We start from the raw sequence: 21,545 nt of genomic DNA, 5'->3' as shown, positions 1-21,545 counted from the left end.
AAGTATCCATATCTATATCTATAATAAAAGTGAAACCCCATATGTGTGTATGTGGCACGGGTGTCTGCTCACACAGACAGCCTCCGGCCTCCACAAACAGGCTACAGTTCCCAGTGCTGAGGAGCCACCAAGTCACTCTTTTCCACTGACTTTGCGGTTACAGCGAGCACCATGAACATGCAGCCCAGCCCCTGCCAATGTCCTTCCCAAACACTACGGCCCACCACCCAAGGAATGCTTTCATTTGGGGACCATTTCATCCTAGATTTTGCCTTCTCCTCCACCGCAAGCAGGCATCCCAGGGTTCTCCATTGGTGTGGAATTTGCATGACCCCGCCCACTGCCCTTCCCTTTCAAATCTGTCTGCATAACAAACAGCAGAACTGAGCTGCAACTAAACTTACTGGAGGAGTTTGGGGGATTGACTCCACATGGTGGAAGTTGTAGTTCACCCCAAATCAAGTCAGAGCACTGTGACTCCTATTGGGGAATGTAGAGGAGTTGTAGTTCACCTACACCCAGAACGCTATGAACCCAAACAATGATGGCTGTGGGCCAAACTTGCCATGCATCCCTGATATGCCCAGATTTGTATACGGGTGGGTTTGGAGGGGAAGTGGCCTGGACATTTGGGAGTAGTAGGTACTGGGATTTATAGTTCACCTGCAATGAATGAGCACTCCGAACCTCACCGATGATGGACCAGGACCAAACTTGGCACACAGAGCCCCCATAACTGACAGAACATATAGGACAAGTTTGGGGAAAAGGGAGTTATAGTTCACCTGCATCCAGAGAAACAGTGACCCCCACCAACAATGGACTGGGATCAAACTTTGCACAGAGAAGCCTCATGACAAACTGAACTTACTGCACGGGTTTGTGGGAATGGGCCTTGATTCTGGGAGTTGTAGTTCACCCGCATCCAAAGAGCACTGAACTCAGCCAACGACTGATCTAGATCACACTTGGTACATAGAACCAAAATGGCGAACTTTGAATACTGACAGGTTTGCGGAGTATTGATCTACGATTCTGGGAACTGTAGTTCACCCACTTCAAACTGAGAATACCTAACATTCAAAGACAAACAGTGCCTTTCTCAAATGACCCGGGCACCGCCGGGTCCCCAAGCTAGTATATATATAAATCTGAACAAATGGCGCTATAAAAATGCAAAAGTACTTGGCAAAGAAACACACCAAAAAGCAAAAAAGCATTAGCACTGGCATTAAACAATTCTTAATTAAATTAATTCTTGATTTAATTCAAAGACAGACATATCTATATATCTGTAAAAGTCAACGTCTACCTGTGCACCCGTCTTTCTATACCGCAAAAGCTGTTTCTAGGTGACAATCCAGTAGCCCTTTGTGATGTCTGTTGCTAGGTAAAGTGGTCCTCTATGATGTCATTGGGAAAGAAACGTGTATGAGGGGAAGTGAGGAAGGAAGGAAGAGCCGCAAATAGAGCCATGTTGCTATGGAGCCATTGTGAGGCCCTCTCAGAGCTGGAGAAGGGAGAAAGAGGAGAGGAAGGAAGAGAGAGAGAGAGAGAGAGGGAGAGAGAGAGGGAGAGAGAGAGAGAGGGAGAGGGAGAGGGAGAGGGAGAGAGGGGAAAGGAGAAGGAAGGAAGGGATGGAAGGCAAGAAAAAAAGGGGGGGAGAAAAAGGAGGTGGAAGGAAGAGAAAGGAAAATGGGAAAGGTATGAGGGGAGGGAAAAAGAAAGAAGTGATGAAAGCAGGACATGTGCCCATCATAGTTTTAAATACGTACAAACCCTAACTGGAAAATTTGTTGTTGAGGACCCCAACCCCACCCCTAATAAAAAGAAGACATACTTTGATCTCCATGGTAATTATAGTTTCCCAAGAATAGAAGGCCAGATTAACTGAAAATACCCCCCATCCCCATGGCCTCCCTCAAACCCCCAATGGACATCAGCAGCCCACACTCTATAGTCCCTGGACACGGGCACACACCTCTGGCCCAGCTATTCGACTTGAGCCGGTCCACTCCAGTGGAGATCGCCCAGCTGATCTTTCTCAGCCAAGGGACAAGCCAGACAGCTACAATGTATCTAAAATACCTCCATTACACAAGCCTCTGGTACTTTCTATCTCTTGATATTTCTTTTATTTTTTTAAAAAAAATTCCTTATGCAAATGTGTGCATGAGTGGAGATGAAATATAAACAAATAAAGCAATTACTTTTTCCATCTTATACTTAGCCATAGCGAGACCCTCATTCTTCACCCCTTCTTCCCTCTTTATTAATCTATACCAAACACCATGTGAACTTTTAAATATTTTTATCTATTGAACTCTATAAAAAGAAGGCAAATGTACATGAACATATGAACTCCAGGAACCTCACTTGAGTATTTCCAGATTCCCCTTCCACGCCCTGTGTGAGAACCAGAGATGAGACATAATCTATGCGACAAAGGACCTTCCTGGATCTCAGTGGGAATCCAGCTGTCCAGTTCCCCTCCAGAGGTCTCAGCTATTCGCAAGACAAAGGTCCAGGATGAAACTGCAATTACAATCCCATCAACAAATATACATCTTTGAGACTCTTTGTCTCCTGGCATAGGAAGATGTCTGGGACAACAACTTCCATTGTGTTTTTGACAGGATCTGGTATATGCATAATCCTGTCAGGTCAGCTTCTGGACTTCTCTTTGTTTTCCACATTCCAACGCCACCCACCCAGGGGTTGGTACAGTCTTAGGAGATCCCTCCCTCCCCAGGACTGTCCCTGCCAGTCCACTAGAAGCCTTGGGATATCCCTGCTCAGCTGGGAGGAGATCCCTAGCTACATCACTGCCGCCTCCGCCAATCAGGGTATACACCAGCTTGGACTTGCCTTCCGACCAATCAGAGTCCTGAAGGACACCAGCTGGTTTCTCAGCATGGGCCAATCGGTGGAAGGGGAGGGAGTTTCAAAACAGAGCAATCTTGGTGAATGAAAACTTATGTGTATAGAAATATCTGCTTATGATTATTTATTATTTATTTATTTACAGCATTTATATTCTGCCCTTCTCACCCCGAAGGGGACTCAGGGCGGATCACATTACACATATAGGCAAACATTCAATTCCTTTTAACATAGAACAAAGACAAACAAACATAGGCTCCGAGCGGGCCTCGAACTCATGACCTCCTGGTCAGAGTGATTCATTGCAGTTAATTGCAGCTGGCTTGCTCTCCCGCCTGCGCCACAGGCCCTCTCTCTCATCCCCACCAAACATAGTTGTGAAGAGGGTGGAAGTGAGAGAAGGGCCTCCCTGGAGGATCTCAGAAATCACGTAGGTTCATAGGGGACGACGTGGTCACGAAGATAGGCAGGTCCCAAACCATTTTTGGCTTTGATTTGCCTTGTTTCTGCTAGAAAATTGTGGAAGGATACTGCTCTAGTCATTGCAATTGCTCTCCTATTAACTCTATGTGAAACTAGATCAGGGATACAGCCTAACTATAGTTAGTTAACTTGATTTGATCCAGTTTGCTGCTGTTGGTAGTATGACTTTCTTTAAGCAGTGTGAAAAGGCACCTCTCTTTTCTGCACATTTTGCATGGATCTAGGTGCCAGTGCAGCCTATAAAAGATGGACTCCATTGTTATGTTTAGGTAAAGGTAAAGGTTTTCCCTGACATTAAGTCTAGTCGTGTCCAACTCTGGGGGTTGGTGCTTATCTCCATTTCTAAGCCGAAGAGCTGGCATTGTCTGTAGACACCTCCTAGATCATGTGGCCAGCATGACTGCATGGAGCGTCATTACCTTCCTGCAGAATCGGTAGCTATTGATCTACTCACATTTGTATGTTTTCAAACTGCTAGGTTGGCAAAAGCTGGGGCTTATAGTGGGAGCTCACTCCACTCCAGATTTGAAATGCCGACCTTTTGGTCAGCAAATTCAGCAGCTCGGCAGTTTAACCCATTGTGCCACCAGGGGCTCCTATTTTGATTATGTTGAATTAAGGAAAAATCTTGATGTCTAAAGCAGTTTTGTGCAATCTGTTGTCATGACGTAGCAGCTGTAGTGTACAGACCTTAATACCTATAAATGCATTACTATAAGATGAAGTTTTCTGTGGGGAATTTAGATTAAAAAACTGTGGAACAGAAAGTGGGAAAGATTTTGGAGAGTAAGTGGATTTACCAATCAAGGAGCAGTAGTTGTAGTGGAATCCTAGAATAATAGAAATTGGATGAGGCCGCAAGGCCCATCCAGTCCAACTCTTTACTATCCAGGAATGGGTTAAATATGGGTTTTTCCTTACAGAAGGACCTTTAACCTTTCCCTCTCTCTCTGTTTCAAGCTCTGCTCTATGAGACTTCACTTAGTGTTACTAACTAATGCTAGCATGACTTCCAGATGTAAGAACTAGTAATATACTGCCTTAAAGAAATGTCTACATGGGACTTCTCAGGATATCAGACTATACAGCTGCATTACTGTATTGGTCTGAAAATCATGTAGGCATAGATGAGGTGGAAGACCTACGTGTGGTGGAAACTAGTTTCACATTTTGTGGAAACCTTTATTTTGACTTTCACTTGTGAGCTTTCTAGTACTCTGGTCTGTCTTGTGTATCTTAAGTGAATATTGTGATCTTATCTTTTCTGTCTCTTCTTTCAGAGTCTGTCTTATGGTATCTTCTTCCTTGGGTAGACAACATGACAGAAGGCTGGATAGATTGCCCCTCACTGGGACCTGGTTGGAAGCGTCGTCAAGTCTTACGTAAAAATGGAACAAGACCTGGACAATCAGATACTTATTACATGAGGTAATGGGTTTGGAAGAGAGAATTCCCTCTGGGAAGATAGTCCATGCTGCGGTAGTCCATGCTGGTGTTACATCTCGAATAGATTACTGCAACGTGCTCTACGTGGGGTTAACTTTGAAGACCACCCGCAAGCTTCAAGTAGTCCAATGGGCGGTAGCCAGGTTGCTCACATGGGGAGATTAAGGGGAGATTGTGGTAATGTTGGTCATTCTTATTCAGAATGTCATACATTTGTTTTTCTGTACATCGAATTACAGCTATCAGCCTAAACATTATCATTCATTTTGGTGGTGTTAATCTTACATTAATATATAGGAAGCTGCATCAGAAATTGGAAAGTTTTGGCGTAATAAGCAGCTTTTAGAATGTAAAAGGACCTTGCTGGATTAGATTAAAGATCTTACTGGTCCATCATTTTCTGGTGCTAGCAGTAATTGTAGCTATCATTACTAGAGGCCATTGACAATCCCATAGTCTGTACATTTGACCAATGAATGACATTTTTAGAGCTGTCTGAATTGATTGCCATCACTAGCCCTTGTGGTAGTGAATTTGATATAAACTCTGTTGAAATGTGTTTCCTGCTACCATATAGCCTTTTGTTAGATAAATCAAGCTGCAAGTTAGTGTGAAAGAGGGAGAAAAAACTACTTTCTATGTTCTCCATACCTGACGTAGTTTTATACTTTCTCCTTCGTGTTGTCTGTAGAATGCACACATAATGGTAGTTCAATGCAACTGTGCAGCATTTCCGGAACTTTACACAGCTGTTGAGGCTTAGCTATAGCCCCACCCACCCTCCCCTGAGGGTATATATGTCCCAGGTGGGCTATAGCCCTTGTTCCTCATTTTTCCGCCGAAGCAGCAGTAAATCTGGGAACTTTGTTTGTTTGGACTTTAGTTCTTTGGGATGGCTGCCCTCTTTAAGAATTTTTCTGGCTGCAAGGGCAAGCTGCCGGATACTGACGGGCACGAAAAGTGCCTGTTTTGCTTGGGTGAGGTGCACTCCATTAAGAATTGTGCCACTTGTAGAGCCTTCACTCCCCAGGCTCGCAAGGACAGGGAGGTGCGTTTGAAGGCGCTCTTGTATGAGCACGTGCTACTCCCAGCCACCCCATGGAGACAAGTGGCACCTATCTGCCCTTCAGCTGTGGTGGGCTGACTGCCCATACGTGTGCCACTTACCTCAGCAGGGCCTCCTGCCCTGGGGAAGAGACTGTGTTCCAACTCGCCCGGGGACGCCGCAGCGCATTTGCATCCAATGGGAGAGGGCGAGAAACTGAGGAAGAAAAGGCATCAAGCGGCAGAGGCGGCGGGTGCGTCTTTGACACCCCAGCCAGAAGCTGTTGTGGCCCTGCCGCAAGCCACGTCCACTGGGCAGATGCCGCTCAGCGAAACACTGGCGCAGCAGGCTCTGGAGATGCCGTGGAAGCACACTCTGAAGATGCCGGACAGAAGTTGGATCTGGGCATGCTCCCCAATGCGGAGGTGACCCGTCCCCCTGCTGGAAACTCTGCTGGGCTCGTTCCGCTGCCTGCCTCAGCGGACCTGGAAGCTTCTCCCAGGCACTGTGCCGAGGCCCTGCGGTGCAGGGCCGTCGGTGCAGATGAGCGGCAGTGGTGGGCATCTCCGTCGAGGTACTCTTCGGTCTCGAGAGGGAGCTGCCTAATACCGCTACGGCAAGCCTCACGGGTGCCCTCATCTTTCTGCTCCCGCAGCCCTCTCCACCATTCACACCCAGATTTTTCCTCGCCTCCGAGATGCTGCCAGGAGCTGGGGGACCTCTGGGCATGGTAGGCTGCCCCTCGGGTCCAGGAGGCCCCTTCTTAAGATTCGGTGCATAGATCCCCTGGGGTCAGGACCTATGTGTTTGGGCCTGTTCTGGTCCCGGAGGGCCAGCAGTGCCACCCCCACTGCTGTCACCTCAGGGCCAGCTCAGACCTCTTGCACCGCCAGTGGGAGTTGAGGTGGTGGAGCCCCAACCCATGGATTTGGAGTCACGCTCGGGCTCAGAATTGAGTGCATCATGGCCAGACCAGGATCCAGCGGAGCAGCTGGACCCACCCTTGCCGGCTGATGCCACCAATTTCACGCCGTTGCTTTCCCGTTTGGCTCAGGCATTGAAGGTTCCTATGCCCACCCCGTAGAAGCCAGTGGAGGATTTTTTGTTCCCTTCCGATCAGCAGCATCCGGCACCGGTGCCACCCATTGTGTTGCCAGCAATCCCCTATCTTCTGCAACTAACAAAGATCATGAATGTGGCGCCCCTCCTCATGGCTCCGGACATGAGTGGTCCCTCCATCAGGACGAAGAGGCAGCAGCTCATAGGCCATCGACGAAAAGGTCATATGTCCGTAAATGGGACAGGTTTGCAGCCTTTGCCTGGTGGCATGGTGCGAACCCACTGACAGCATCTATTTTGGACTTCCTCGCATCGCTGGCACAAGGGGGTCTGGCGCTGTTGTCTGTTAAATGCTACCTGGTGGTGATCACAGCCTTTCGCAAGAGACAGGGCCTTCCATCCTGCTTTCGGGACCCGATGGTCCAAGTTTTCCTACAGGGGTACAAGAACAGGTACCCACCTCGCGCCCCCAGCTTGGCGCTTGAGGCTGGTGCTCTCAGCCCTACCAAAACCGCCGTTTGAACCAATGTCATTGGCGGACCTGTCTCATCTATCATGGAAAGTGGCGTTCCTTCTTGCAGTGATGATGGCATGGAGGGCTAGTGAGCTGTGTGCCCTACAGGTGGATGATCTGTACATGCGTTTTCATAGTAATAAGGTCATCATGTGAACAGACATTGCGTTCCTGCCGAAGGTTGCATCCCTCTTTCAGGTTGCCCAGGACATTGTGCATCCGGCGTTCTTCCAGAATCCCTCTACCCTGCTGGAGCAGTCTCTCCACATGCTAGACGTGAGGAGAGCGCTCGCCTTCTATGTGGACCAGACCAGGGGGTGTAGGAAAACCCCACGTCTCTTCCTCCAGTACCATCCAGACACCAAGGGGCTTCTGGTGGGTTGTTATGGCCATAAGGCTGGTCTACCAGATTGCGGGAGAGGAGGCACCGCCAGGCCTCAAAGGTCACTCCACGAGAGCGGTGGCTGCCTCCACGGCCTTCTGCTGCAGCATCCCGCTAGAAGACATTTGCAGAGCGGCTACGTGGGCTATGCCGTTGACCTTCTTGACCTCATTATAAGGTTGATCTCCTGTCGAAGCATCAAGCGGCCTTCGGAAGAGCCGTCCTATTTTCTGCGGTGGCATGACACCCACCTGCCATGGTGAGTAGCTTGCAAGTCTATCATTATGTGTGCATTCCACAGACACCATGGAGGAGAAAGTATGGTTGCTTACCTGTAACCGTGTTTCTTCTAGTGGTGATCTATGGAATCCACACATCCCCACCCATCCTCCCCGCTATTTTCATGCCCATTCTTCTGCCGCTTCGGCGGCGGGGAACAAGGGCTATAGCCTACCTGGGGCATATATACTCTCAGGGGAGGGTGGGTGGGGTTATATCCAAGTCTTAACAGCTGTGAAAAGTTCCAGAAATGCTGCACAGGTGCATCAAACTACCATTATTATATTCCACAGATCAACACTTGAAGAAACAAAGTTACAGGTAAGCAACCATATTTTTTCTTTTGTGTCTTCACATGCCTCCTTACCTTACCTGTCTTCTTTGACCTCCTACCACCACCTACCTCATTGCCAAGATTGAGGAGTTCTTTTTTGGTAGGCAGACATCCCAGCTGAGATGAGTCTGACACAAACTCATACTTTCAATACAATTTTTGAATCATCTAACTTGCTTTTGTTCTCATAGCCCTAGAGGTGAGAAGATCCGCAGCAGAGTGGAGCTGACAAAGTTGCTTGGATGTTCTCGAGATCTGACAGACTTTCATTTCAAGAAAGGGATTTTTGTGGATCCATGTACTGAGGTATGGATACACATAATACTGGATTGTGATGGCAGAATCGTTTTGTCCAAATTAGCTTTGACTTATCTTATTTGTAGTGCAGATCAGCTAACCTAAAACTTTATGGGTTTTTAAGAGCTTCATTGGAGGATAAACCAAGCATGCCTACATGATCAATGACTTGTTCATATTTCATTAAGGACTCCACCTTTCCCTTAAGGGGCTCATGGTGGTGTACATACTTTAATTTCCTTCCATTGCCATGTTGTTCTTCTGACTACCCTGTAAAGTATGTTAGACTGAGACATAGCTGCCTCATGATCAGTATACGAGCTTTCCGTGCTTGGATGAGATGTAATTTGCAATTCTTTCTCTTTCTGTATGAACTTACAAACTACAGTCCAGTCCAACTATAGCTTGGTTGCTTTTTGTGGAAGCCTGGGGTGCAGGGTTGGGTTTGGGTTTTAAAGAGTTATACCTGAGTAAACTTGACCATGGAACCATGGATTCATTGAAGTGGTGAATGTATTGATCTTAGGCCCCTTTTACACTGCCATATAAAATCCATTTATCTGCATTGAACTGGATTATATGGCAGTGTAGACTCAGATAATCCAGTTCAAAGCAGATAATGTGGATTATCTGCTTCGATAATCTGAATTATATGGCAGTGTAAAAGGGGCCTCAGACATATTAGAAATTGGAACCTAGTTGTCTCCTCCTCTAACTGCTTCTTTCTCTTGTTTCAGCCCCCAGCAACACCACCACCACCACCATCAATTGCTCGACAAAGACACCAGGGGGTGAGTATGTACATGTAGGTTCCTTAGGCCAGAACTGCGTAGTATGTAGATTGGTTGTCAAATGGCACCTGAGGAATTATATTAGAGAAAGGAAAGGCATTAGCATCCCCCCCAATCTAGTTGCTGCTTGTTACATTTGTGGAACCTTTGTAGTGTGACAACTCTGTAAGGCAAATCCTTGACAATTTTGAAATCTTCCAAGGCATTATTTGGACAACTGATTTCGCCAAGGTGAAGCTATCTAATGTGACTAGGTTTCTGCTCAAATGTCAAGCAAGGTCTCTTCTACACTGCCCTATATCCCAGAATCTGATTCCAGATAATCTACTTATCCCAGATTTTCTGGCAGTGGACACTCAGGGCCCTTCCACACAGCACAGTGTCTTTGAGTTGGTTTAAACAGCTGGTTTTAAAGTAGATACAGCTGATTTTAATGTTTGTGTATATTTATAGTTATTTTATGTCCTGGTATGGAATGCTTGCCATATATATGTTGTACTCCACCCCTTTGGGTTGAGAAGGGCAGAATATAAATGTTTTAAATAAATATAACCGAGAATATCAAGGTGGAAAATCCACAATATCTGCTTTGAACTGGGTTATCTGAGTCCACACCGCCATATATTCCAGTTCAAAGCAGAAAATGTGAGATTTTATTCAACACTGTGGAAGGGGCTTTAGTCCCCTGCCATGCAGGCCCTATATCCCAGAATCTGATTCCAAGATTTCTGTTTATCCCTGATTATCTGGCAGTGCAGCCTCATATAATCCAGAAAACCTGGAATCAGATCCTGGGATATCAGGCAATGTCGATCCATCCCAAGACACATTTGCAGAGTAAATCAGAGTGGTTTAAAATGGAGAAATGTATAACTATTGCGGATTTTAATCCAAATGTATAAGAATATACATTTATATTGTCATGTTGTCATGTTCCTGCAACTCTTCAACACTTTGGCATAGTGTAGACAGTGTGGCACAGTAGTGACATCTATTGTGTATTTTCAATAACTGTGACTGCAAATACATAGGTGACAGGAAATACTTTATTGGCTTAGTGACTGGTTTTCTTGGGAGTGAATTTCTAGTTAAGGGAAAAACACTTGGAAAGGAGAGAGCTTTTCCATCTTCTGTGTCCACACTTGTTACTGTATACTAGTATATAGGGTACTCCTCACCTATGACTATGCTGTCTAGGACTGCTGCAAATTGCAGTTCAGCGACGTTTGGGTGGCATGCAATTCCCACCTAAGGAGATTGGAAAAAGGGAGGCCTTTTGTCTATGATCTAAACTTTTGCAGACTAGTAGAGGAAAACACTTACTCCCATCTGGCAATTGTTCTATTTGGGTTACAGCTAGTTGTCATGCAAGACACTCTCATTAAAGTTAAGACCCTGAACACCAGGTAATCCATCGCTTAGTATCACATTATGTGCATCATGATGTTGACAGCGCTTATCTTTTATCCCCTTCCTCAGGTCAAAAAGAAGAGCAAGAAGTGTCTCCCATCTCTGGCAGTAGCCGCTCCGCCTGCAAAGAAACCTCCTGACTTGGAAGTGTTTGAGGAGCCTCCAGGCCAAGAACCTCTGGACCAGAAACCTCTAAAATCAGAGCCTGAATTACCGGTAGAAGCCCCCACTGATATTACAACCGAGAAACAAGAGTTTCCTGAGCCAGCACCTGAGCCAGCACCACAGCCTGTTTCTGTACCTGAGCCAGCACCACAGCCTCAGGAGCCACAAAACAACCCACTCCTCCTTGCTCCAGAAAATTTAGAAGATGGGGCAGTGCAGGAAACTAATCTGGAAGAAAGTATAGCGTGAGCATTTCTATAGCCCTTTTCAGACAATACATAGCCAGTTTTTTTTGAACAACCTTCTGTGTCAAGGCTAGAAGCCTGTGTCAAGCCTAGAATAAATGACAGTAAAAATAGTGAGCCTGATGGAACAGGAATGGGTGGGCAACTGTGGAAGGATTGGGAGCCATGCTCTGCATGAGGAGAAGAATCAATCCACACACTGTTTTTTCCTATGCACCAGCTAGCCAGACAGGAGTCCAAGGTTCTTTTCTGTTAAAACTGTAGACACTTCCCCTTCCCCTCCAGGAGTTTCCTGCCATACCATCTGTTTGTATATCTGCACTTTCTTCTTATATGAAATCTCAATTTAAGTATTGGATAGTAATGGGGAGTAATTTGAAAAAGAGAAAAATAGGAAAAACAATGAGGCACAAAGAGGATTCATCACTCTGGTACTGGAAAAGAATTAAAAGACAACTGTATTGGTAACAGTAACAGAGTCCAACCCACTGACTGCCTCTCAGCAGATTGTAAATATGGAAAAAAAAAATAATGGTCAAATTTCCACCAAACCTTGTGGCTCTAGCACTTTGGTGGGAAAAGGAAAATCCTCTACAGGTGCTAGCCACAGAAGCAGGAGAAAATGCTGCTAGAACATGGCCATATAGCCCGGAAACCACACAACAACCCAGTGATTCTGGCCGTGAAAGCCTATGAAAAAAGGAAAATAGTGAGATGGAAGTGATGATCAAACCCAGTCCTAATAGGTTCAAATAGTAATGAAATAGAATAAATCCAGATGTCTGCTATACAGCATAATTCTGGCCATAAAGAGGAAAATTAATTAAATAAAACATTTCTAACATCTAGTGAAAGGGAGGTGGAAGTCATGTTAGTGTAATCTCCATAATGTAAAAGGAAAGAAAAAGAGATTATTAGGGTGGAAATTTCTGAGGAGCAGAAAGAGTCTAAAATTACCTCATTAGTAAAGAAACCTGGTGCTCAAAAGGATGTCCATTTGGAAGGATGATCTCTGGATGTGGAGAAAACAATCATTATTGTTTCAAGTGGCCGTATCTCCCCCTATGAGCCGCCCTGCAGATTAAGATCGTCCAGTGAGGCCCTGCTCTCGGTCACAGGTGCATTTGGCTGGGACGAGAGAGAGGGCTTTTTCGGTGGTGGCTCCGCGGCTGTGGAACTCCTTGCCAAGGGAGATTAGGGGAGCCCCCTCACTCATGTCTTTTAGGAAGCAGCTGAAGACCTGGATGTGGGACCAAGCTTTTGGCCCATCCTAAGATACGGTTGATATAATCTGATGCATTTATTGGATTAATGTGAAATTGAATACAGACTGGCTCTGACTTTTGGCCCAATGCTACTGGCCCTGTTGTAACGGTCACACAGTGTTTTACTGTTTTAAATGGGGTATGATATTGGTTTTTAAGTGTGTTTTTACGATCGTTTGTTTTACTATATTTTGTATTATATGTGGCATTAATCTTGCCATTATGTAAGACCGCTCTGGGTCCCCCTGGGGGAGAAGAGCGGTATATAAATTAAATAAATAAATAAATAAATAATATTAGAAATGAAGGCAGGATGTGATTGGTATGAGAGGTGCTCAGTCTGCACAGAATTATGATGTGATGGACAGTGCAAGGAATCAACAAGGGAGGAGGTTAGAATCTCTCTCCAGTATCAAAATGCAGCCTTCACTGAAGCCCTACTTAAAATTGCTATTGGAAAAAACGCAGCAACAAGCACAACTAGTTCATTTACAGCAACAACATAATAATAATGTGGCAGAATCCAATGTTTGCCCCAAATGAGCTGGTGGCTATGTAACATGAGAAAAGACATCTAATTTCTGGGTCAACCAGAAATTACGAACTACAGATGTAGATGTTTCCTGGGGGTGGGGTTCCCATCAGATTTAAGATGCAGTATAAATTACATGAAATTAAAAGCAGTGTGTTTGGCACTTCTAGAGTTTGCCAGTGTTGAAAACCTTGACAAGATGGCGCTGTGTAGGTTCCTTCCCTGGGAAGAACCACCACTTGAGGGAAACTCCAGTCCAGCAACATTGTTAACTGGAGAGAACTACTCTTTAGGGGGGAAAAAGAGATCAGAGGTTGTTCCCAAAGTCTCGTTTTTCTTTGTCTGGCTGTGACAAATATCATGGCAGCATATGAGGCCAGTAATGACTACAAACAAAAACCAACTCACATCTTGGTCTGCTACCAAGCACCTCCAAGCAGTGCCAATGTCTGTTTTTAAAGAAGAAACTGAAGATAAACTTTATGAGAAGTTGTTTTTGATGATGAATTATTTTCCCTTCTGGACCTGCATTCTTCTTTATCTGATAGATATGAGATATAAAAAAACCTAACGAGCTGAGTTTTAAGGGAACATAAATCAACAAAGCTGCTGTTGCAAATGACTGCAAGCAACAATTCTCCCACTAGCATCTGAAAACTGCAAAATAGGCCAATAAAGGCTATTAAAATGTGGAAGGCTGGACTTAGTAACAACATCTACACAATTAACGAAGGGCTAAAGTTAGTTTGCTTTATATTGTTTATCCCACATTGTAGCATTAACTACAATTTTGAAAGTAGTTAGGAAGTAAATATTTGAACTCTTAAAAGGAACTAGAGAACTTACTCTGCGGAATCATTGTGTGTTTAAGGAAAATTTATGTCAGAATCAATGAGATTTTAGATCAACTCGTAATTTAGAGGATTTCAAGGCAAACGCCTCTTAAAGAATTGAGGACTTTGGGTCAACAAGAAACAAGTTATTTTATGAATTAAGGATGACGAGAGGGGAATTTTCAGCCGATTTGAGGTAGATATATAACTCTTTGGAAAAGTTAACTGGGAAACTAATTTAGACAGACCAGAAATCAGTGGAACATGAACTCTGGGCTCAGAATCAGGTAGACAATCAATTCATTTTTGAATGGATATTATCATTGTACTTTGGCCTTGGGGAGGGGGCTTGGCCAGCATTGCTAGATATGACAATTATAGATCCCTTTGAATTTTAATTTTTTTAGTGAACCTCCGGGAGCTCACTAAACTGAAGTTAATGTTTTTATGGTTAGAAATAGCTTTATGTTTTTATGGTTAGATATAATTTTATAGTGTAACTCTTTATATAATTTTAGATTTTATTTAATAATTGGTTGTTTGTTGTTAGTTTGCTTGGGGCTGGGCGGGTTGTTAATATATTCATGTTTGCACTTGTGGTGAAGCATTGAATGTTGGCCTCTATTTTTTTTGTTTTTTGGAATCTGCTCTGAGTCTCCTTGGGGAGATAGGAATACAAATAAATTATTATTATTATTATTATTATTATTATTATTATTATTATTATAAATGTTAGAAAAATGAATACACAAACAGGAGGAATCTTTAGAACCACCAGCACATGATTTTAAGGAGAGAGAGAGAACAGCAGGAAGAAGTCATTCATGTTAAAATATTTGAAGCCTCGGCTAACTTATTGAAAGTTTCATTTAAAAAGTTCCAGCTGGTGAAATCTATCAACTGGATTCCTGTATGGCCAAACAGAAAAACCTCTGTAGAGATGTGGATAAGATCCGTGATTTGTGATGTGATTCTACATCAACCGAGCACATTGAGGATGTAATACAGGAATAGGATTGACAAGGAGGGAGATCAAAAGCAAGAAGAATTAAAATATGGAAAAGAGAAGATGAAATATGAGAATGGTTGAAGATTTGAGTTGTCAATCTAGGGTGAATAAGGGTGAATTGGGATAAATATTTGTCCAGTTTTAAGAAAGATAGGGATTTGTTTCATTAATTTGTTATAATAATGATAGGGCCATTAGTTAATTGTGAGATTTATGAAATAGAAAAATGTCATTAAAAGTAGGAGTGTGGCTATATTAAACCATATGAAGAGAGTAGATTAATAAAAGATAAATTGGATAACGGGTGAGAAGTTTGTAGATTAATATTTGTTTTGTCTGTTTTGTGTCTTGTGCAGTTGTACTACTTATCCTTGTGTTTACAATACATATTTTAATTGGTATTTAGTTGGTGTTTTGTAGTTGTAGTAGGTTAAAGGTAGATGTATAGTTTTAAAACATAATCTTTAAAAACTTGTTTATTCTATTAACCTTGTGTAACGCAAGCTCTTATATATATATATATGCTTTTCTGAATAAAAATTATTTTAAAAAGTGTTTGGCAGTGTCATCAAAAGCAAGCATATCCAAGTTTACAGATATAATTGAACAGTAAACGCGTACATATGCAGTCAAGTGGGTATTTCCTTTATCCATTTGATCAGGGAATCCAGCAGAATTCTTCAATGGACCAAGTTCTCTTTAAGTCCCTGACGGCAGTCTATTTGAAAAGTCCTCTCAATGTGTAAGCACGGTACTAAGCAGGTATATCATTATCCCAGGGGAATGGTTTCTGAATCTAGAAATTTTCCAATACTTAGACAAACTCATGGACTTCTTTGCCCCTGGGAGGAACATTCATAGTAAGAAGATGTTTTTCTATCATTGGAGAAGAAGGTGCAAAGCAGCATGATGCTTGGCAGTTCCATGTCCACGGGATTTTCTCTGTGCTTTCCCACCTCTTAAGACAGTTCAGAAGGTACAGTTGTGAAAGTGATGATTACAACATGTTGGCTTTGGCTGTGATGCAGTCAGATATGTTCTTGCTCGCTTTTTCAATTCCTGAGTATTTCAATACTGAAAAAGGATGTCCTGCAAGTAAGTGGATTCTGGGCCATGTAAGATTTTGTGTACTAGTATTTAAGTTCTAGAATTTTGTGACTTTGTCACAAAAAATAAATGTTAAACTTCTATGGCTGAAGGTACTTTAAAAATATGTGATTGTCATTCTTAACTGTTTTCCTCTCCCAGGTACTGTGCCAGTTGTCAGGGTCAGTTCCCAGGAGTGATGCTTCCATCTCAGAGACGTTGCCGGTGGCTCTGCCCAGACTGCAGAGGTTGGTATGGGAGTGGCAAGATTAGGTATAAAGGTTTGTTGTATTTGTTTATTCCAAGTGTCTGTTGGCTCCTGTCTCTGTCTATACCGAGGTGAGTGAAGTATGCTATTTTTAGAATCCTCTAAATTTCTCACTGTGGGAGAAACCAGTCCCCAAAATTACAAAGTGCATACCTTAGTGTCTGGAGGGTACCATTTGCTGTGCAAATTTTATTGCAAATTATTCCCTTCCCCATGTTTCTAAGGGATGTCATTTCTTCCAGAGATTGAGGAGGAAAGGTACACTCTTAGAGGTCGAATGGGATGGCAGAAATGGTATTTGAACCTGTAGAATTGCACATATCTGATTTACATCTTGACTCCTTTTCTACCCCCCCCCCCTCCACACACACACTTTACTTTGGACAGTTCTCTTTGAGGAATTTCTTCTTCACCTCACAAGAGAAAAACAATGTGGGAGCTCTAGTGCAAAAATACAATTTCTGAGCTTTGATTAAAACATAAAAATGTCAAGAGAACTATGTTTTGACTTCCCAACTGTGAACAATAGGAATCTGTTAGTTAAGGATAAACGTGAGCTGCAACCTGCTTAAGATATCTACATGTGATCTTTCTCGCTCCTTTTACCAGAATGTCAACTTCTTGGACTCTGTTCTCTGCTTTTAAAACAAACAATGATCAACTACTGGAATGTGTTGTCGAAGGCTTTCATGGCCGGGATCACAGGGTTGTTGTATGTCTTTCGGGCTGTGTGGCCATGTTCCAAAAGTATTATCTCCTGACGTTTCGCCCACATCTATGGCAGGCATCCTCAGAGGTTGTGAGGTATGGATAAACTAAGTAAGGAAAGGAAAGAATATATATCTGTGTAGAGTCCAGGGTGTGGCAAGAGTCCTTTGTCACTGGGAAGCCAGCATTAATGTTTCAGTTAATCACCCTAATTAGCATTGGAAAGGTTTTGTCTCTTGCCTGGGGGCATCCTTTGTTCAGTCATTAGCTGCTCTCTGCCCTCAGAGTGTTGGTTCCCATCTACTGTTTTGATTTTAGAGTTTTTTAATACTGGTAGCCAGATTTTGTCCAACCTCTGAGGATGCCTGCCATAGATGTGGGTGAAACGTCAGGAGAGAATACTTCTGGAACATGGCCACACAGCCCAAAAGACATACAACAACCCAACTACTGGAATCTTTGCCTAGTCACTCCTCTTACTATGAAGACTTCATTTAGTCATAACTTCCAAATATCGGTGGTATCTTTGTTGTAACAAGTGTTATAAAAATGAAATCAGATTCTCAGCAACTTGAATTCCCTGCCACAACTGGTTTTTGTACTTTAATGCAACATTGTGGAATATATTTCCTTTGGAATACATTTGCTTCATTCCAAAAGAGTTGTGTAAGAATCTTGTTTATTTAATACAAACATAAAATGTAAAAAAGGTCTGTCTGATCCTGATAAATGCCAGTGAGTGGGATTTATCAAAGCTACGTGTGGGACCCTTACATTATTTTTCTTGTATATTCTATTTATTTCATAGATTATGGTAAAGATTCAATGAGCAGGTTACAAATAAGTTCCATAAAATGTACAGTGTATTAGGATAGGATACATCAATATTTGTTTGAGAAATGTTCTACCATGTTCTGATTTAGGATCAAAATGATAATATAATCAATTAACAGGCCAGCTAAAAACTTTAAAATATGTGCAACTGTTAGATCCAAATGTTTCGCCTTTTAGGGAGACTTAACTGCCATTTTGAAGCCAATTCTGTGTAGCCAAGAAATAGTTTAAAAATGATGGGTGTTTATTTCTACTCTTTGGGGCAGAGTTGTGTTGAAGGTAGGGAATGCTGTGGTAATGTCAGAACATGCATGCCACATCTTTTGACCTAGCTGTGAGGAGTGAGTTTATTATAGCTTTTTGTATGGCCAGTTTTCTAAACTTCCAGCAATGAAAGAAGCTTGCTCTTGTTCAGGAGAGATACCTTTGTGTCAGCTTTTGCTGTTGAAACCTATTACTGGAGACCTTAGCTTGGGTCTATGAAAAGTGGGGGAGGAGTATGGTACTACCCAGAGAAACCCATTCACAAAAACAGTTATGTGGTTGGTCGATTTGAACGTCTAGTTCTTCCCTGTGGTTTTTCCAAAGAGGCAGTGCTGTGAATGAGAAATAACGGATGGAGACCTTTGTCAGTTTGTTCTCATGGGTTATGTGACTGTTCCTCAGCTGGTCCGCCTCAGCTACAGGGCAGAATACCTGCATGACACGAATGGAACAAATTTCTATAGTTGTCCATAGCTGTTTCTTGCATAGATTTTAATTTTTTCTTCCTGTCCTTTTCAGCTCAAAGAAGAGATTTCAACCGGGAACAGAGATACTACAAGGTAACACCTGTGGATAATTTATCCACTTAAAATTATTAAAATATGGACCTCTGATGCTGTGTGTGTGTGTGTGTGTGTGAGAGAGAGAGAGAGAGAGAGAGAACTCTTGTCTTTATGACCAGGATTTGCATTTTGTGGTGGCATCTCATGCTTGCTGTTGTGTCTCTTTGAGTGCCCCTTTTTACAACCGGGATGACTCCTGGACATTTTGGATTGTGTGGTTTTTAATAATTGGTTTTACTGCTAGATTTTTTTAACTTTTTGGTTTTTAATGTATATGTTTATTTTATGTCTGTTTATGCGGCATTGAATTGTTGACTACTTGTAAGCCTCTCTCAATCCCCTTTGGAGTGAGAGAGGGCGGGGTATAAATATAATAAATAAAATAATAAGTTAGCTTACCTTCAAATGACTGCATTCCCCCTTGTGCTTGAAAACTCTCCAGTATATGTGCAGAAGGCATTTAAAACATATGAGCATAAGCATTTGCTACCCTATAGTTGAGAGATGGGTGGATGGAAGACTATTCTGCCCCCCCCCCCCAGTCCAATTGCAGGAATGCTTAAAAACAACGGGCATGATAGCAAAATCCCCAGTAATTTCAAAACAATGTGGCTGCACTGTGGATGGATTAGTGCATTAAGATTTGTAACCAGAAGTACAAGCTTATATACCCAATAAATAGGCTCCTGATTGCTTGCACTGGAGATGTAGCTCTTGGTCCCTTGACTAGCAGTATGAGGAAGAACTGTATAAGAGTAGGATGGAAATATCATTTAAGCTTGATGGTAATGCTGGTGTCTTTGCTTGAAAGTTCTTGAGTCATGGATCACAGAAAGAATATTCAGTGCCCCAGTTACCCAATCTTGATTAAAGCTTTTTCTTCTTTGACCTATTGTTGGCGGGTGTGTTCTTCCTGACAGTCTCAGCTGGCCTAGATGACTGGCTAAATGTACAACTTCGAGGTGAGGGGTTCTCGGTGTTGCCTTCCCTGGCTCCCTCTTTACCCTTACCCCTCTGCCCTTGCAGCAAATTGGCTGTGGTGTGTGCCAAGCCTGCCAGATGTCTCAGGACTGCGGCATCTGCAGTGTGTGTCTCAAGCGTGCCAAAAGCCCAGAGCTACGCATTGGCATCAAATGCCTGCTGCGCCGATGCTTGAAGATTGTCAAACAGGTATCACCAGCTGCTTATCCTTGCTATTTCCCTCCCTTGGGTTCCTTTCTTGTACTTCGGCTGTCCTTCGACCCCAACCTCTCCTTCTAACAGCACTTGTGGGGCTGTTTCAAGCCTTAGCCACTTTTCTTGTTCTCTTTCTGTCTCCTCCTCTCCCCCCACCCTTTACAGGGCCTTGAATGTGGTATGTGTCAGGCCTGCAAGATAACAGAAGACTGTGGTAGCTGTGTTATCTGTTTGCGGAGGCAGAAACCAGGCATGAAGCGGCAGTGGAAATGCCTCAAGCGCCGCTGCCTCAATCGCAAGGTGTGTGTGAGATTGTGTGTGTATGTGTGTGCATGCTTGTCTTGTTTTTGTACTTGTACAGGGGGAAGGATCAAAACAGCAATGATGTGCTGGTAAGAAGAAAAGGAAGAAGAGATGGTGGGTCATGGCCAAGGATTTGCCTGCAAGGAAAAAACGGCCATGATCCTGTGCCAAAGAGGGGGAGCATATTGCTATGTCCACTTAGTTCCATGCACACCCCCATTTATATCTTTGATTTTTTAGGAATGGGAAATGAGGTGCTGTCCTCTAGCCCTATGATCCCTTTCAAAACCTTTATCCTGCTTGGGAGATAGCCACACCTGATGCCATTGCTTATCAATGAGAAGGGAAGGGAGCAAGAAATCAAGATAGAAGATGAAGAACAGGCTGGCCTAGGATGAGAAACAGAAGGAATGAGTGTGTGGTCATAGGTGAAATGCAACATGCTATTTCTTTCCCTTGGGGATGCATTCTCTAAACTACCTCCCTGCTTTCTCCCTTCCCCACTGGTTGTCAGCAGCAGCAGCAGCCACCTGGACTTGGCAACCATGGGCAATGGGAGAGATTTTGGATATTGTGAAAAGCTACAGATTAACACCATGTGTTCTGTCAGAAAATAGAGAAACAGTACCCATACAATATACGTAAGCTCATGCATGCTTCTGATTCTGGAATGCTTCTGGCCATAGCTTCTAGGATCAGCACTTCTAGTTTAAATTGAAGTCTACAATGATTTACAACATGTTTCATTGGAAAGATGTAGTCCTAACAAAATTGTTTTAAAATGTAAACAAATGAAATACTAAAGGCCAGGGTACACAGGATGTTAAACCAGACCTAAATGATACGCTGGACTGTATGTTCTTCCTAAAAGGAATATGAAATCATGAGGTTAGGTTTAAGTCCTCAGGACTGCTTGTTGTGAACAATCTTTAATGATTTTCAGTTACAGTATATTCACTGTGTCACTTATGCCACCTCCACTCGAGCCTTCACCTAGCCTGTTTAATTGCCCATTTATCTTCTGTAAATCAAGGTGAATTGCAGGTTCCGCAGCATGGGATTGAGCACTTAGGGGTGATTGCATCAATACCTCTTTCTGTCCTATCAGCCCATAATGAGACCAAGGCTTTAGCTTAATCACTGGCCCCATCAGCCTAAAAAATCCCCCAGAGCATTTAGGAATCTTTCAGGTTCCATAACTCTGGAGGCAAGCCTCCTTAATCAGTTCCCAATCTGCAGAGAAGGTCTGCTGCTTCCAAACTAAACTTCACAGGGGAGTGATTTAATCATGGCAACGGGATTGTTGTAAATCCCCCTCCCCGCAATCCTCTGCCATCCGTTCAGCAGTAAAATATAAATCTTAGCATTTAG

At 43.3% G+C, this 21,545-nt stretch overlaps 1 protein-coding gene across 8 annotated transcripts in view; it reads left to right on the top strand.

The window, feature by feature from the left end:
- mbd1 (methyl-CpG binding domain protein 1) overlaps nt 1-21,545 on the top strand; it is an 80,167-nt gene that overhangs the window by 30,188 nt on the left and 28,434 nt on the right. For 6 of the 8 annotated variants that reach the window (XM_062971660.1, XM_062971662.1, XM_062971661.1 and 3 more), the window contains exons 2-9: nt 4,647-4,794; nt 8,617-8,731; nt 9,460-9,513; nt 10,993-11,333; nt 16,221-16,306; nt 18,652-18,692; nt 19,722-19,865; nt 20,037-20,171. In XM_062971660.1, the coding sequence (XP_062827730.1) occupies nt 4,685-4,794; nt 8,617-8,731; nt 9,460-9,513; nt 10,993-11,333; nt 16,221-16,306; nt 18,652-18,692; nt 19,722-19,865; nt 20,037-20,171 (1,026 nt within the window). In that variant the 5' untranslated portion in view covers nt 4,647-4,684. The remainder of the gene's footprint in view (nt 1-4,646; nt 4,795-8,616; nt 8,732-9,459; nt 9,514-10,992; nt 11,334-16,220; nt 16,307-18,651; nt 18,693-19,721; nt 19,866-20,036; nt 20,172-21,545) is intronic. The other 2 variants (XM_062971665.1, XM_008103578.3) reach the window with 2 other exon arrangements.

Source organism: Anolis carolinensis, chromosome 2 (assembly GCF_035594765.1).
Source record: "Anolis carolinensis isolate JA03-04 chromosome 2, rAnoCar3.1.pri, whole genome shotgun sequence".
Lineage (NCBI taxonomy): Eukaryota > Metazoa > Chordata > Lepidosauria > Squamata > Dactyloidae > Anolis > Anolis carolinensis.
The sequence above is the reverse complement of the archived record's forward strand: the minus strand, read 5'-3'. Positions and strand labels throughout refer to the sequence as shown.